Here is a 15,142-nt window from a genome sequence, read left to right as displayed (position 1 = left end):
CTCGACTGCGGGATCCTAATTAGTTACCAGTAGAGCTAAAGAAAGTTTTAAGCCATTCCGGGGTCTTTTAACCAAGCCACTGTGCAGTCCTAAATGCAAATTTAGGCCAACATTTATCACCTATCTTTAGCAGAGAACCACAGGAAGGATTTCACAGAACATCCATGATTTATTAAGACAAGGATTGACTCTGCAAGGATCTGAAAATGCCTCGTGGCAGCAGTATGCTTTAGTCCAGGGATCATTACTTTGACATAGCATTGCTTCGAACTAGGCAAAATGCTGTTAGCATCTTCAAAGATACTTTTCCAGCTTCTATCATGTCAGAGAGTAGTTATCCCCTCGCTGGAGGATCACCCATTTAAATTGACACTTGCAACTCATAGCATTTCTTCAACAAAGATGTTGCACATTTTATTGCCTTTGTTTGACTAGTGATGCAGGACGAATCTAATCTATAAATGAGAGGGGAGGGGGGGTTATCCTGCACGAAGTTACAGATTTATGCAAGTTAAAGTTCACAACACAGAAAGTTGTAGAAGGACTTGAATGCTGAATTTCCATGTTCCTTGTGGATTCATCAAAATTAACCTCCACTATCATAAAGGAAAGATTGAGCATACTACGGAAGTTATGGAAACAACCATATATTCAAGGTTCTTTCTTAATAATAAACACGATAACAAAAAATGCAAGATATGCAATAGAGACTAATGAAGTTGTAAGCAAATAAAAATAGGCGCAAGATCAGAATAAAGGATTGCTTTTTAGACAAGTTTGATTTTTTTATGGATTTAAACAAGTACAACATAGATTTTATAAGGAATAAATAGTGAAGAAAATTTATATAGATACCGAATCATATAATATTCAGAAAGTAATGAATACTGAAGAAGATTTCAGTAAATTGAAGTGAAAAAAGAAAATTGAGTTGGACTAAGAGGAAAGCAAGACAAACAAAATGCAACAAAGACAGTGGAACTATCAAGTAGAACGATTAACTGTGCGCTAAACCATAGCCTGATAAAAACCTACCAGCTTATCAGCAGTTTTCACTGTGTCCTTACGCGAATGAACAAAAACCATAGCCTGATGCCCTTGTTTTAAGGAATCAACAACCTGCATAAGTGAAGAGTCAGACCAGAAATTTATCGGGAAAGTGCAAAATAGCAAGGAGAAAGGTTTTGGAAAAAGATACCTTATTGTAGCATATCTCATTAAGCAGTGCATTGCGGGCTAAAAAATTATGCTCAGTAATACCAATATACTGCTGTGCAAGAGGCACTGGACGGTAGCTCGAATCAAAGAAAAATAAGCCTGTCTCTGAATTCACCCTTAGAAACTGTGCAACCTGGATTTCATAAAAGAAATAGCCATAAACAAAAAGCTGAATCCAAGAGGATGTAACACAATATTGGAGCTTCATCACTCTGTATAGCCCAAATGCCCAACATGGAGGTGAAGACTTCTAAACCAAAATTTGTAACTCGAGAACCAACCTCCAAATAGTTGGGTAAAGTGGCTGAAAGGCCCACTATCCTTATCATAGACTGTGTGGACTCCACCTGTCAAAGCACCAGAATCAAATTTCAAACCTAATCATGCACACATGAAAATGGAGTCATCTCCACCTTAGCACTAGATGAGATGATATCATAATTAAGTCCATAACCTAATACTCATAGTAAGTCAATAGGTCTTGCTGCCAAGTTCATATTTCCAAGTTAAACTCATGACTTAAACGTCTGTCTCGCAGCATTTTCATAACCTTAAAGCACTCATATTTCTTTGGTTTTAAAAATGAAAAGCTCTAAAATATATTTTCCGAACATTGTATTATTTTGCTCTAAATGCCAACAACATAATTCATCTTTCAATTGTGCCCAAATTTTAATAGAATTATTACTTTATCAAAAAAAAATAAAAAAAATGCTTCATCTTTCAATTTTAGGCATTTATTGGAGAAGTGGAACAGTAGCAGAGGATTGCGGCAGCAATTCGTGCACAGAGGCAACATCGTCATATATAAACAAATACTGAAATTTCTACAGTAGACACTAGATCAAGTAAAACAGCATTTGCTAACCTGACGAAGTGTACGGGCTACTAATGCTTCTATCACAGGGCCTCTATCATCATTTAGCAAATGAACTTCATCAATGATAAGTAGCTTCACCAGCATTGAGAGTGACATGTCACTGCTTTTACGAGTAATAACATCCCACTTTTCAGGCGTTGTCACTATCATCTGAAGTAATATAACCAGACACCATCAGAGTGAAGCCAATCAATCAACCTCAACGAGGCCAGAATCCAAACAGAAAGCCAATAATTAAATAATCAACAACTTTACAAGAACTGAAGTTTGACAGAACCTGTGTTTCCTCAAGCTCATTCTTAGAAAGTTGCATGTCTCCAGTAAGTTCCCTCACAGTTACATTAAGCGGAGACAACCGGTGACTGAAAGTTGATGTGACCTCTGCAGCTAATGCCTAGAGAAGAAATTACCTTATATTGCCAATTATCAGAAAGAAATTGAAGGACACAAGTACACAATGCTCAAACTATACCTTCATAGGAGCAACGTAGACTATTTTGAATTCATCTTTATGCAAGTAACCATCTCTAAAGTGATGTTTAATCTGCGCAAGAGATGAAGGTTACATAACTTCATCAAAGTGCCAATAGTCCCAGCATGGAACATGCTCTAAAAGAAGGATAGAACATACCTCATGTAGAATAGCAATCATCGCTATGTTTGTTTTCCCAGCCCCAGTGGGAGCACATACCTGGCAATAAATGAAATGAAAGCTATCAAAGGCGGATCAAAATTAATTTCTATAGGAAAGTAGCATACGTTATAACTGAAAAAAGGGTGTTAACATACACTACCAAAGGAGAAAGTTACTCACTAGTATGTTTTCGTTGCTATTATAAGTAGTATGGTAAATTCTGCTCTGAATACGGTTGAGACTCTTGTAGCCATGGAAAGCTGTTTGAGCAAAGTCGTCTAGCTCCTTTATCTCAATCTGATAAGAAAAACAATCAAGCAAAACTATCAGTTAATATAAGAAAGTTTTGGTGAAAACAATGAAGATCCATCAGAAAAGCATGTTTTCATAACATTGTCACTTGAGAAACAGCAAAGATATGGTTGCCTCTCCAGTAAGAAAGAGAGATAAAGAATTGTCCCCGCATGCATCTGGTGGACAGGTTGGAGAGAAAGAAATCTTAGATGTTCTGAAGACAAGAGCAACTTTACTCAGAAGATCAAGATGAACCGTCTTGTTTTGTTTTACTTTTGGTGTAAACAGCAGTATATGGAAGATCTAGAGTCATTTATGGATGTTATAGGATCCTTGTAAGTTTATGCCATAGGTTTGAAGATCTTCCAGGTTTGAAGATCTTCCTGAAACACTAAATAAGTTAAAGAATTCTGTAGGAAATATGTTTTATTGGAGAGAGAAAGACTACAAAGAGGAGGATGAGCTCCCGTTCAGGCAAAATAACTACATGAGAAGGAACAGTGCATTTTAGTATCTACATCGGAATAAGGTTGACGAGTTTTATGCCATTTCATAATATCAATGATAAAAAAGCCTAAAGGTATTTGATTTGATATTGAGTTGTGTCTGTACATGAATTTTAATCTGAGAAACAATTGAAATTTAGTGAGTGAAAATCACTATTTCAAAATACTCCTCAAACAAGTTCTTCAACTTCCCTACTTCCAAATTGAAGTTGACATAATGGACAAAATAATAACATAAACACTGATTTGCTAAATACTATTATTTGCAAATATTTTTTGGTTAGAATTTGTGTCCAAGCGCCTACTAAATGGTTCGTGTTTCAAGGAAATTAGGGGTTAGCTAAAATTAAAGGTTCTCCAACTCTTAGAGATACCCATGCATGGATATACAAGTTTCTAACCAAGGAAAAAAAAAAAAGGAACTCTTGGCAAACACCAGACCTAATTAGGTGTCCGCGACGACTAATCTTAGTCCAGAATAGTTGATATTCCCTATATGAAATTATGAATTGGTTCTTACATTTTATCCAGTTGGCATGTATTTTAGGTCTATCTCGTCTATTGCATAAGGAGGTCTGCAAAAAGACATGACAAACCATCTCAGGCAATCATTTTTCTTATAAGTAGGCAATCGTTTCCATTTAATCGACTCTGTCTTACTTGCATTGTCTGTCAGATGTAATCATTTTTTATCTAGTAAAATCTTATACAACAAGACATTCATCTTTTTGAAACTTGTAACTTGCATGTATATATAAATCGACAAAACAGTACATAGGTTGTGTTGAAACCATATTTACCAATGTCCCTCTAAGAATCTAAAACTGTTCTGACAATCTAAAGGGAATCTAAAACATCAAGAATATCAACAGTTTCTTCTGAGTAAGACTGTTTAAAGCAAAAGACTGTTCCATTTGATCTTCTGAACAGATACATGTGAAAAGAACTAAGGCAATTAATCATTCATCTTATCTACTTCCTGTACATTTTCATTTTTACATGTGAAAAGATAAAGTGCTCCTAGCATCAAGTATTGAATCATAGATAAGATAGAAGCATTTTGAAGATTAATATACAAACAGGTTTTGTAACCAACTCTAGCAACACTTCATTCAAACCAAACTTTACCTCAGTGTCTCCAATATTAAAACAGAGAAGATAAGTGCAGCAATAAACAAAGAAAAAACATAGTGGAAGAACAGGGAATACCAGTCTCTCCCCAGGTTTCATAGATGCAGTTGGTGTTGGAGGTATAATGACTTCTTCATATCCTTTCAAGTGCTTTCTGATAGTTCCTTGAGGAAGGGCTGTAGGACCTAAGCTGTTTGGCCCTTCACCATGACCAATGAGGTCCTCAAATATGTTTTTCTTCTCACTTGCATGAAGTAAAGAACTAAAACTCATGGTAGACAAATCACCCTCAACCCCGTTATTTGTTCCTCGTCTATGCTTCCTTTCTTCCTTGCGACGAAGTTTATCAATTTGCCGTTCAGACTCGGTTTGAACAGTTACCTGTTTAACTAGTAACAAGTAAATTCAAATGCCAAGTGTGGAATTGCATGTATGACACTATCATGGTTGTCTATCAATTACTTACCTGGACAGCATAACTAGGAGCGCGTGATTGCCCGCCCGTAGACGTCTTGTCAGCTTTCAGTTCAAGTATTCCATGATGGATTGCATCAACAATTTCCTTTCTGTGCTGAGATAGGAGAAACAAAATTCAGGGGAAAAAACAGAAATGAAGAAAAATTATACTTTAAACAATACCAAATTGCAAATGAACAATTCTCTACCTATATACCATAATTCTAGAATTTTGGAGAACTCAACTCGTATTTACTATGAGCCCGCACTCGCATTTATAATCTCCCAACCAATCCTAAAACATATAATCAGACTCAGAGTACTTTACACCCTAGATACGGTACATACTTTTTACTGCAATGCATCAAAAGTTTTTCCCCAGAAAAGTAGGGGTAAGGTCTGCGTACATCCTACCCTCCCAAGACCCCACTTGTGGGACTACACTGGGTATGTTTTTGTTGTTGCATCATAAGTTTAACAAACAATTTCATGATATGTCCAATGAAGATCCGCAATGATTAGAGGATCAGCTCAAATTGTTACCATGACAAGATCTTGAACGGTTTCAAATGCACCATCACCAACAAGGTCAAGCAAATCGCCAGCTATCTACAAAAGAACAAAAAGAAGAACAACAAAAAATATTATATGCTTACAGAACTGATGTGCCAGAAGATGTGGTTAAAGCATACAGTAGAACTATGAAGTGACAGTGACATATTGTTACCTCATCCCCTGGTTTCTCAGAATCAAGCACGCGGCATATGGCCATTGCCAGTTCATCTCGAGGAAGTTGTGAAGTACTTCCTCTAACTATGTTATCACAGGCATCTCTTAACCAGATTAAATCAAATTTTCCACCAGTTACAGATTCTTTAAAATTTGTGATGGGGCCATGATCATACTGAGTTTCATGAATTGAAGAAGGTGCACTATCCTGCTCAACAAAAAAATCAGAATCTTCCAAAGAAACATCAATTAAAAAACGGGCTGGCAGTCTGAACACAAGGTCCGAGCCAAATTCCACTTCATCAGTGGTTCCATTAGACATTTGTAAAGAAGCAGTCTCAATTCCAGGGTGATTATTCTGCAATTCATACAATCTTTGTGCTAAAGAGGCAACTCTTGATAGTAATGAGTCTGAAACTGCGTAGCCAACAAGTTTTTGCAAATCTAACCTGCATTCAAAATAAAAAGATTTTACTTTGCAGAATAGCAGTTCCAAAGAAACTTTCTCAATATACAGACATTCACAAAGTATTCAAAGGAAATAAAAAAATTACAGGGATGAGGGTTTCTTCACCAATCCCAGGGGTATGCGAAACACCAAAATGGAAAGGTCTGAATGAATTAAAGGGATTGATCTTTGACATGAAGTTCAAGACCAATGGGGATAGAAGTAGAGGGAGATTACTGATAGAAGGTGGATCATGAAGATCAATATCATCTCATGGAATGTTAGGGGTATTAATAGAATAAGCACGAGGGCTACTTTAAAGAGTTTAATCCATAAATGGGGAGCAGACATATATTGTTTGCAGGAAACCAAGGTGGAAGGGAATGTCGGCAATTATGTAAAGGATATTTGGGAAAACAGATGGGTTCAATTCGAATGTCTGGAGGCCAGTGGTACGAGAGGGGGGATCATAATCATGTGGGATAGTAGGATATGGAAGGGGGAGCTCGCTTGCACTGGAGTACATTCTTTAACGTGTAATTTCCAGTCAATGAACCAAGATTTTTCATGGCATCTTACTGGTGTTTATGGCCCAAACACTAGGAAGGAAAGGCTTGATTTATGGGAGGAAATTGGGGATTCTAGAGGTCTATGTGATGAACTCTGGGTGACATGTGGAGATTTCAACACTCCCAGGTTCACCTCTGAAAAGAAGAATGCTACTTCAGTTTCCAGAAGCATGACAGATTTTTCAAATTTCATTGAGGATTTAGAGCTAGTGGATTTGCCTCTTAATGGTGGGCAATATACATGGGCATGGGGAGGAAACCGGGATGTTTTTTCCAGAATAGACAGATTCCTCATCTCTCCCAAATGGGATGAGGAATTCAGAAACATCAAACAATCATTGTTGCCAAAAGTTGTCTCAGACCACTGGCCTCTGTCTTTGAGGTGTGGGAATTGGGAAAATACTAAGTCCTATTTCAAGTTTGAAAACTGGTGGTTGGGTGTAGTGGGTTTTAAGGAACTAGTTAAAGGTTGGTGGGACTCTTTTGAAGCAGAAGGCAGGGCAGATTTCATTTTGACTTACAAGTTGAAGGCTCTAAAGCAAAAACTAAAAGAATGGAACCTGAGCTCTCAAGGGAATTTAGCTATGAAGAAGAATTCCATCCTTAACCAAATTTCAGCATTAGACTTGATACATCAACAAAGAAATCTAAACAATGAGGAATTGGCCAAAAAAGCCAAGCTATCAGCAGATTTGAGGAAGCAGCACTCAATGAAGAAATCCACTGGAAACAAAGATCTAGAATCCAATGGTTGAAGCATGGAGATAAGAACACAAGATTTTTTCAGAGAGCAACAAATGCACACAAGAGAAACAATAATATTGATCAGCTTTTGGTTAATGGAGCAGTCCTAGAGGAACCTGGAGACATTAAGAATGAGATAATCAGCTTTTACAAACATTTATACACAGAAAGTGAGACTTGGAGGCCTGATTTCAATCCAGGAGGGGGACCTGAAATCACTGACCAGGAAAAGATCTGGCTCCAAAGGCCTTTTGAAGACCAGGAAGTTCTAGACAGCATCAAACTCTGTGCACCTGACAAAGCTCCAGGCCCAGATGGTTTTAGCATGGGGTTCTACATACATTGCTGGGATGTCATTAAAAAGATATCATGCTTGCCATTCAGAATTTCCATAACCAAGAGTTCTTTGAAAAAAGTCTAAATGCCACCTACATTGCTTTAATCCCAAAAAAGAATGATGCTAAGGAGTTGAGAGATTACAGACCTATCAGTCTAATTGGTAGTGTTTACAAGATTTTCTCCAAACTCCTAACAGAAAGGCTCAAAACAGTTATGCACAATCTGGTGGATTCACATCAAATGGCCTTCATCAAAGGAAGACAAATAATGGATGCTGCCCTCATAGCTAATGAATGTTTGGATTCTAGATTAAAGGAGGGAAAAACAGGAATTCATTGCAAGCTTGACATAGAAAAGGCTTTTGACCATGTTAATTGGGGCTTTCTACTAAATACTTTGAGGAGAATGGGTTTTGGCACCAAATGGATCAACTGGATCAGGTTTTGCATATCTACAGTTAGGTTCTCTATATTAATCAATGGCTCACCCGAGGGTTTCTTTCCTTCAATCCTTCCCATAGAGGTCTGAGGCAAGGAGATCCACTATCTCCCTTCCTTTTTGTATTAGCTATGGAGAGGCTAAACAACATGTTATTAACAGCTCAAAGAAACAATTGGCTCAGAGGTTTCCAAGTCAACAACAGACGAAGAGAGAACATGGAAATCACTCACTTACTATATGATCATTCTATGTGATGCAGAAGAAGATCAAATAATAATGTTGAGAACTATTCTGGTTCTTTTTGAAGGAGTTTCTGGGCTACACATCAACTAGAGGAAGAGTGTCTTGTATCCCATTAATGAGCCCCAACAGTTTCAACATTGTGCTGAGATTTTGGGAGGGGAGATAGGTACACTGCCTACTGTTTATCTTGGTATGGCACTTGGGGCAAATAGCAGATCTCAAGACATCTGGAATGGGGTACTGGAGAAATGTGAGAAAAGACTCTCTAGATGGAAGAGTCAATATCTTTCTTTGGGTGGCAGACTAGTCCTTATCAATAGTGTTTTGGATGCCCTCCCCAACATATATGATGTCACTCTTTCCAATCCCTGCAAAGGTTGAAAAGAGAATTGATGCACTGAGAAGAAACTTTTTATGGCAAGGGAACAAGGTGAAGACGGGTTTCAACCTGGTCAAATGGACAATTCTCACCCTCAGTAAGAAGCAAGGAGGTTTAGGCATCAGGAATCTCAGAAAACAAAATCAAAGTTTGCTCATGAAATGGCTATGGAGATACTCAAATGAAGACCAATCCCTATGGAAGAATGTAATCCGAAGTAAATATAATCAGGAAGGCCCATGGAAGACAAAGAAGGTGAATGCAGTGTATGGGGTCAGTGTTTGGAAGACCATCAGAAACCTCTGGCAAGTTTTCAGTCACAGAATAAGCTTCAAGGTTGGTGATGGGCAGAAAATCTCTTTTTGGGAAGATAGATGGCTAGGAAATGCCACCTTATAGTCTCTATTTCCTGATATTTATATCTTTAATCAGCAGAAAAAGGCTAACATCAGGGAAGTTTGGGGAAATCATGGCCAGGATTTAAGCTACAGAAGACCTTTGAATGATTGGGAGATAGACAGATATGCAGAATTCCTCAACACTATAGCTCAATTCACTGGAATTACTCAGATCCAAGACAGAATCCGGTGGAGTGGCCACAGTCTTGGAGTTTTCTCAGTACAAACAGCATACCACATGCTAAATTTTGTTAACAATTTGAATTCTCAATGGCCATGGAGAAAAATATTTTTTTTTGGTAAAGTAAACAAATTTCATTAGAAAAGGCATCAAGTAGATGCAAAGTTACAGAGAGAAACCTAAGCTTCAAGCATAGAGCTGAATGAAGCTAGATTGGTGAGCAAAAACATGTGCAAACAGTCTAAACCTATGCTGCCTTAGAAACTCTGCTAAATAAGAGTCAAGGAGCCAACAAAATCCAAAAAGTTATCAACACTATTTACAGGAGTATGGAAATGCCAACTAAACAAACTAACTAAGCAGATTCCTTTCAAAGAACTGGTGGGAGTTGATTTTCCATCAAAGCAGCTATTGTTTCTTTCTTTCCAAATACACCAGAAGATGGCTGCTGAGATCATTCTCCAGATCCTTTTGATGGATTTGTCAACTCTCCATAATGGCCATGGAGACAAATATGGAAGGCTAACTTTCCATACAAGGTGGCCTGTTTTGTCTGGTTAGTAGCAAGGCAGAAATGCTTGACACAGGACAAGTTGCAGAAAAGGGGAATGCAACTATGTTCCATCTGCTCACTTTGTGGGAGAACTGCAGAAACAAATACTCATCTGTTTATGCATTGTAGAGAGCCTACACAACTATGGGATATTTTTCTTGCTATGATAGGCTTGAACTGGACAATGCCAATGAACCCACTGGATTTGCTCTCCAGTTGGAACAGAAGAGGGGGATCAAAGGAGCAAAAAAGAAGATGGAGCTTAATCCCTGGCTGCATTTGGTGGATTGTTTGGAAGGAAAGGAATTCAAGATGTTTTGAAAACAAAAGCAATCCAATTCAAAAGATGAAACTCAGTTGCATTGTGCTTTTTTATTTTTGGTGTAAACAAGAGTACGTAGAAGACACAGAGTCTCTACTACAAGTTTTAGAGTCTCTTTAGACTAGTAGACAGTTTTTTTTTCCTAGCTTACTAGTCTTCATGTTTCTTTCCCTCTGTAATTATGGCTTAACGGCCCTTTTTGTGAATCAATACAAACTTGTTACCATTTCAAAAAAAAAAAAAAAAAATATTACACGTAATGTCTGGTCTTCAGGTTCTTAACTATTCAACATTTATTTCGCATGTCTATCAGTATTACTCTAGATTCTTTTTCAACCTATGCAATTATTGTGTTGATAAGAAACTTCGACACTTTGCGCATAAGAAATGTTAGTCATGCATTCTTTACTAACAATTACCTCAGTAAGTAGAAGAAGCAAGCTGGGTTGTACGATGCATTTTTCAACTCGGTAAGATACATATTTCAAGGAATAACTAACATTTCAGCAATCAAGGCCCAAAAAACTTTTGACTGCTCGGTACGAAATACATTAACACCGCTATCAAGAACGTTCCACTACTGGCTGATCTTCTTGTCTAACAATTAAAAAGGTCTAACATGGAGAATCTAACAATTAAAAAGGTCTCTTCAGCCCAAAAAAAAAAAAAAAAACAATTGAAAAGGTCTAACATAGCGAATCAAACAATTAAAAAGGTCTAACATAGAGAATCTAACAATTAAAAAGGTCTAACATAGAGAATATTCTGTAAGGTATCAAGCACTCAATGGAATAGAATGCGATGAAGTTGACTCTTTGCTTTGGACGACTTATAGCTCTGATGGAAGATTCTATTTAGATCCTTCTGCAAAAAACTAAATGCTCACAGTGCTTCCGGACCCAGCAGAAGCCTATATAGGTGGACCTAGTATGAGAACTCCTTTAGCCTGATACCAGCATCAGCAATTATCTTTTTCTCCTTTATTTTTGGCGAATAGGTTTGCAAATAAGAAGTATCAAAAGGAACACAAACCAACTGCAAGTGGATTAAGTTATACTGCAATAAGAGAGGGAGAGAGCAAGCAATCAGCACGAATTTTTTATCATAGCTTACAAAACTTTACGTACTTGGGAAAAGGGATGAAGAAGGGACCAACAGACCCTGCTAAGCAGCTAATGCATAGTTGACCATGCACCTATCCTTTTACTAGTAGACAGTCTCCTTTTATTTCCTGATAAGTGTTAAAAGCATGTCAACGCGACACACTGGTTCATCCATCCCACCCCCCAACTGATCCTCATTTATTCTAAAGATTAGTAAATACCATAAATGCATAAATACAAACAGAGACAAAATAAGGAGATAAATGTTATCTTCAAGCAATACATCTAGAAACTGTGTGCTTACTTCTTCTCAGCAATAATCCTGTGTTCCTCATCCTCCACCACTGGTCCGCTGAAAAGCTTATATACACTGAATGCCACCTCTCTAAACTCCTCGGACACAATCTCACCCTTCATCAACTCAACTACCGTGGCAACAAACTGCTTATATGCTTGCCGCAACTCCGGAGAAGCTGCACCAATTATAGATGAAAAAGGGTCATAAAAAAAGTTCCAACATATTTCCATTAACTAACATGACTATATGAATCCTCTAAAAGAACAACAGCATCATAATTTGACTACTTTAATGACCACATGAATCCACTAAAGAAATCAAACGTATTTCCATGTATCTCGAATATTCTTGAAGTATTTTCGAACGACAAAAGGGAGAACGGAATTCTTGAAATCAATAATACCTCATCCCATTGGCATAAAAGAATTTCAACATATTTCCATTCAATAACAACCCTTCAATCATAAACTAGTTGGGATGAGACTACATGAATCTTTAAAAGATTAACAACATCATAATTTGACTACTTATGCCCACATGAATCCACTAAAAGAATTCAAACATATTCCCATGTAACTCATATATTCTTGAGGTATATTCAGACGGAAAAAAAAAAAAAAGAATGGAATGGAAGAAAAATTTCAACATATTTCCATTCACTAACATGACTATATGAATCCTCTAAAAGAAAAACATCATGATAATTTGACTACTTTTATGCCCTCAAGAATCCACTAAAAGAATTCAAACATATTTCCATGTAACTCATTTATTCTTGAAGTATATTCAGATGGAAAAAAAAAAAAAAAACAGGAACTTAATTCTTGAAATGAATAGTACCTTCATCCCATTTATGTAAAATCTTTCGAGCAAGTTCAACATATTTCCATTCAATCACAAACTAGTTGGGATGAGACTATATGAATCCTCTAAAAGATTAACAACATCACAATTTAACTACTTTTACGCCCGCATGAAAAAGAATTCAAACATATTTCCATGTATCTCAAATATTCTTGACGTATATTCAGACGGAAAAAGAAAACAAGAAGGGGAATTCTTGAAATAAATAGTACCTTGGTCCCATTTAAGTACAATCTTTCGAGCAAGTTCTGATTCTTCAAGTGAAGTTGCAGTACTGAAAAACAACAAAAACATACACTTTTTATCAGCTGAACGCTTGGGAAATTTGATTAATCAAGAACGAAAAAAATGGTTAATTTTATTATTATTATTTTCACAAAAAGATGGGTAATTTGAAGTTGCAGTACTGAAAAAACAAGAAAATTACATGCTTTTTAACAACTGAACACTTGGAAGATTTAATTAATGTTGAGATTTTTTTTTTTACCTTTTGCGAGAGTTGAGGTTTTGGAGAATGGATTTGCGGTGAAGGTAAGCTTGATCAGCATCGAATGGTTCTCTAAGCGCATTCGTCAAACGAGGAACTTGAAACAACATTCTTGGACACGATTGATCTTCTTTTCCGATGTTTTTACAGTGATGGTCTCAACTCTCAAGTGTTCTGGTTTTTATGTTCTTGATTTCTTGCGCCCAAAGGTGTAATCAAGGAACCGACCCTTTTTTTTTTTTTTTTTTTTTTTTTTTTGTAGTCCCACAAGCGAGTAGTTATATAAAAGCAAAATTTTCATTCCACTCCTTTAATATTTTAACTTCCATTTTGATGAAATTATTTAATTCAAATCAAATTTGGAACCAGAATTTGATATTATAACTTATGTATCCTAATTTTCTGAAGTTATTTAGTTCTAAATAAATAATCTATACATAATTAATAAACTTTTAAGACAAATACATAATTTAACTTGTGCAGCAGATGGAGCTGCTCCTCTCTTAATTAGGCATTAGGGGTTCGAACATGGATATGGAAAAAAATTTTAGAGGAAGCGCTCCCCGAATAAAGGCGCGATGCATCATAATTATCCGGATTAATTGGGTTCAAATGCGGATATCGAGCACCAATCGAAAATCAAAGAACGTGAAAAATGAGGTAGGAGGTTCGATAGCTTTTGAAAAGTAGACTTTAAAAACAAAAACAAAAAAATTGACATAAATAAATAAGATTAGGACCTAAAAGTAATTAATTAAAAGTTTTAAAAAATTTGAAAATTATTGTAAGGACTACAAAAGTCCCAGTGCTCGATACTTTTGAAAAGTAGACTTTAAAAAACAAAAAACAAAAAAATTGACTTAAATAAATAAAATTAGGACATAAAAGTAATTAATGAAAAAGTTTTTAAAAATTTGGGAAATTATTGTGAGGTTGAAGTTATTTAGTTCTAAATAAATAATCTATACATAGTTAATGAACTTTTAAGACAAATACATAATTTAACTTATGCAGCGTTGATGGAAATTCTTCCTCTCTCTTAATTAGGCATTAGGGTTCGAACATGGATATGGAAAAAAAAATTTGGAGGAAGCGCTCCCCCGAATAGAGCGCGATGCAAATATGCGAATTATCTGATTAATTGGGCTCAAATGCGGATATCGAGCACCAATCGAAAATCAAAGAACGTGAAAAATGAGGTAGGAGGTTCGATAAACTTTGAAAAGTAGACTTTAAAAACAAAAACAAAAAAATTGACATAAATAAATAAGATTAGGACCTAAAAGTAATTAATTAAAAGTTTTAAAAAAATTTGAAAATTATTGTAAAGGACTACAAAAAGTCCCAGCTTGATATTTTAAAAGTAGACTTTAAAAACAAAAAACAAAAAAATTGAATTAAATAAATAAAATTAGAACATAAAAGTAATTAATGAAAAAGTTTTTAAAAATTTGGAAAATTATTGTGAGGACTACAAAAGTCCTCACATTCCCTCTTATATATAATAGTAATGTATTATCAGTAGTATTAGAATACTCACTCGTTATTATTTATATTTATTTATATGGGGTAATTGGAATAATTATTGAAAAAAGAAAAAAGGTAATTGAACAATTGTATACTCTCTAACGATTTATACGTGCCACGCGTGGAATTTCTAGAGTCAACCAAATTTTACTTTCATTTTGATTTCTTTATACTGTTATCCCAATTTATGTGATACAATTTAAATTTTGAGAGTCTAAATTTTTTATTTTGATCGGAAATTAGGACATATAATCTTTATATAATCTTTAAGTTTTTTTTTTGAAAAATAATTTACATAGTTAGTACTACAAAAAAAAAGTACTATAAATTACAATAATCAACAATTTAAAATATCTAAAGGGCATACGAATAAATTCCGATCAAAGATTTTCTTGCTT

General features: G+C 35.8%; 2 protein-coding genes across 5 annotated transcripts in view; one reads left to right on the top strand and one right to left on the bottom strand.

Annotated features, from left to right (window-relative positions):
• Window positions 1–13,447, bottom strand: part of LOC132052363 (DExH-box ATP-dependent RNA helicase DExH14) — a 35,042-nt gene extending 21,595 nt beyond the window's left edge. For 2 of the 4 annotated variants that reach the window (XR_009413979.1, XR_009413980.1), the window contains exons 1-15: window positions 13,218–13,447; window positions 12,943–13,004; window positions 11,873–12,041; window positions 5,847–6,297; window positions 5,663–5,728; window positions 5,130–5,234; window positions 4,742–5,044; window positions 2,913–3,029; window positions 2,730–2,789; window positions 2,571–2,642; window positions 2,376–2,492; window positions 2,087–2,248; window positions 1,500–1,565; window positions 1,199–1,351; window positions 1,036–1,119 (exon numbers count right to left, since the gene is read on the bottom strand). Coding sequence is in view for 2 of the 4 variants with exons in the window: in XM_059443868.1 (XP_059299851.1) it covers window positions 1,036–1,119; window positions 1,199–1,351; window positions 1,500–1,565; window positions 2,087–2,248; window positions 2,376–2,492; window positions 2,571–2,642; window positions 2,730–2,789; window positions 2,913–3,029; window positions 4,742–5,044; window positions 5,130–5,234; window positions 5,663–5,728; window positions 5,847–6,297; window positions 11,873–12,041; window positions 12,943–13,004; window positions 13,218–13,327 (2,097 nt within the window). In the remaining 2 variants the exon portion in view is untranslated. The remainder of the gene's footprint in view (window positions 1–1,035; window positions 1,120–1,198; window positions 1,352–1,499; window positions 1,566–2,086; window positions 2,249–2,375; window positions 2,493–2,570; window positions 2,643–2,729; window positions 2,790–2,912; window positions 3,030–4,741; window positions 5,045–5,129; window positions 5,235–5,662; window positions 5,729–5,846; window positions 6,298–11,872; window positions 12,042–12,942; window positions 13,005–13,217) is intronic. The other 2 variants (XM_059443868.1, XM_059443869.1) reach the window with 1 other exon arrangement.
• The window catches only part of LOC132052368 (protein CANDIDATE G-PROTEIN COUPLED RECEPTOR 2-like), a 49,923-nt gene that overhangs the window by 26,661 nt on the left and 8,120 nt on the right, over window positions 1–15,142 (top strand). The window lies entirely within an intron of this gene.

Source organism: Lycium ferocissimum, chromosome 4 (genome assembly GCF_029784015.1).
Source record: "Lycium ferocissimum isolate CSIRO_LF1 chromosome 4, AGI_CSIRO_Lferr_CH_V1, whole genome shotgun sequence".
NCBI classification, from domain to species: domain Eukaryota; kingdom Viridiplantae; phylum Streptophyta; class Magnoliopsida; order Solanales; family Solanaceae; genus Lycium; species Lycium ferocissimum.
Note: the sequence above shows the minus strand (reverse complement) of the source record. Positions and strands in the feature narration are given on the sequence as shown.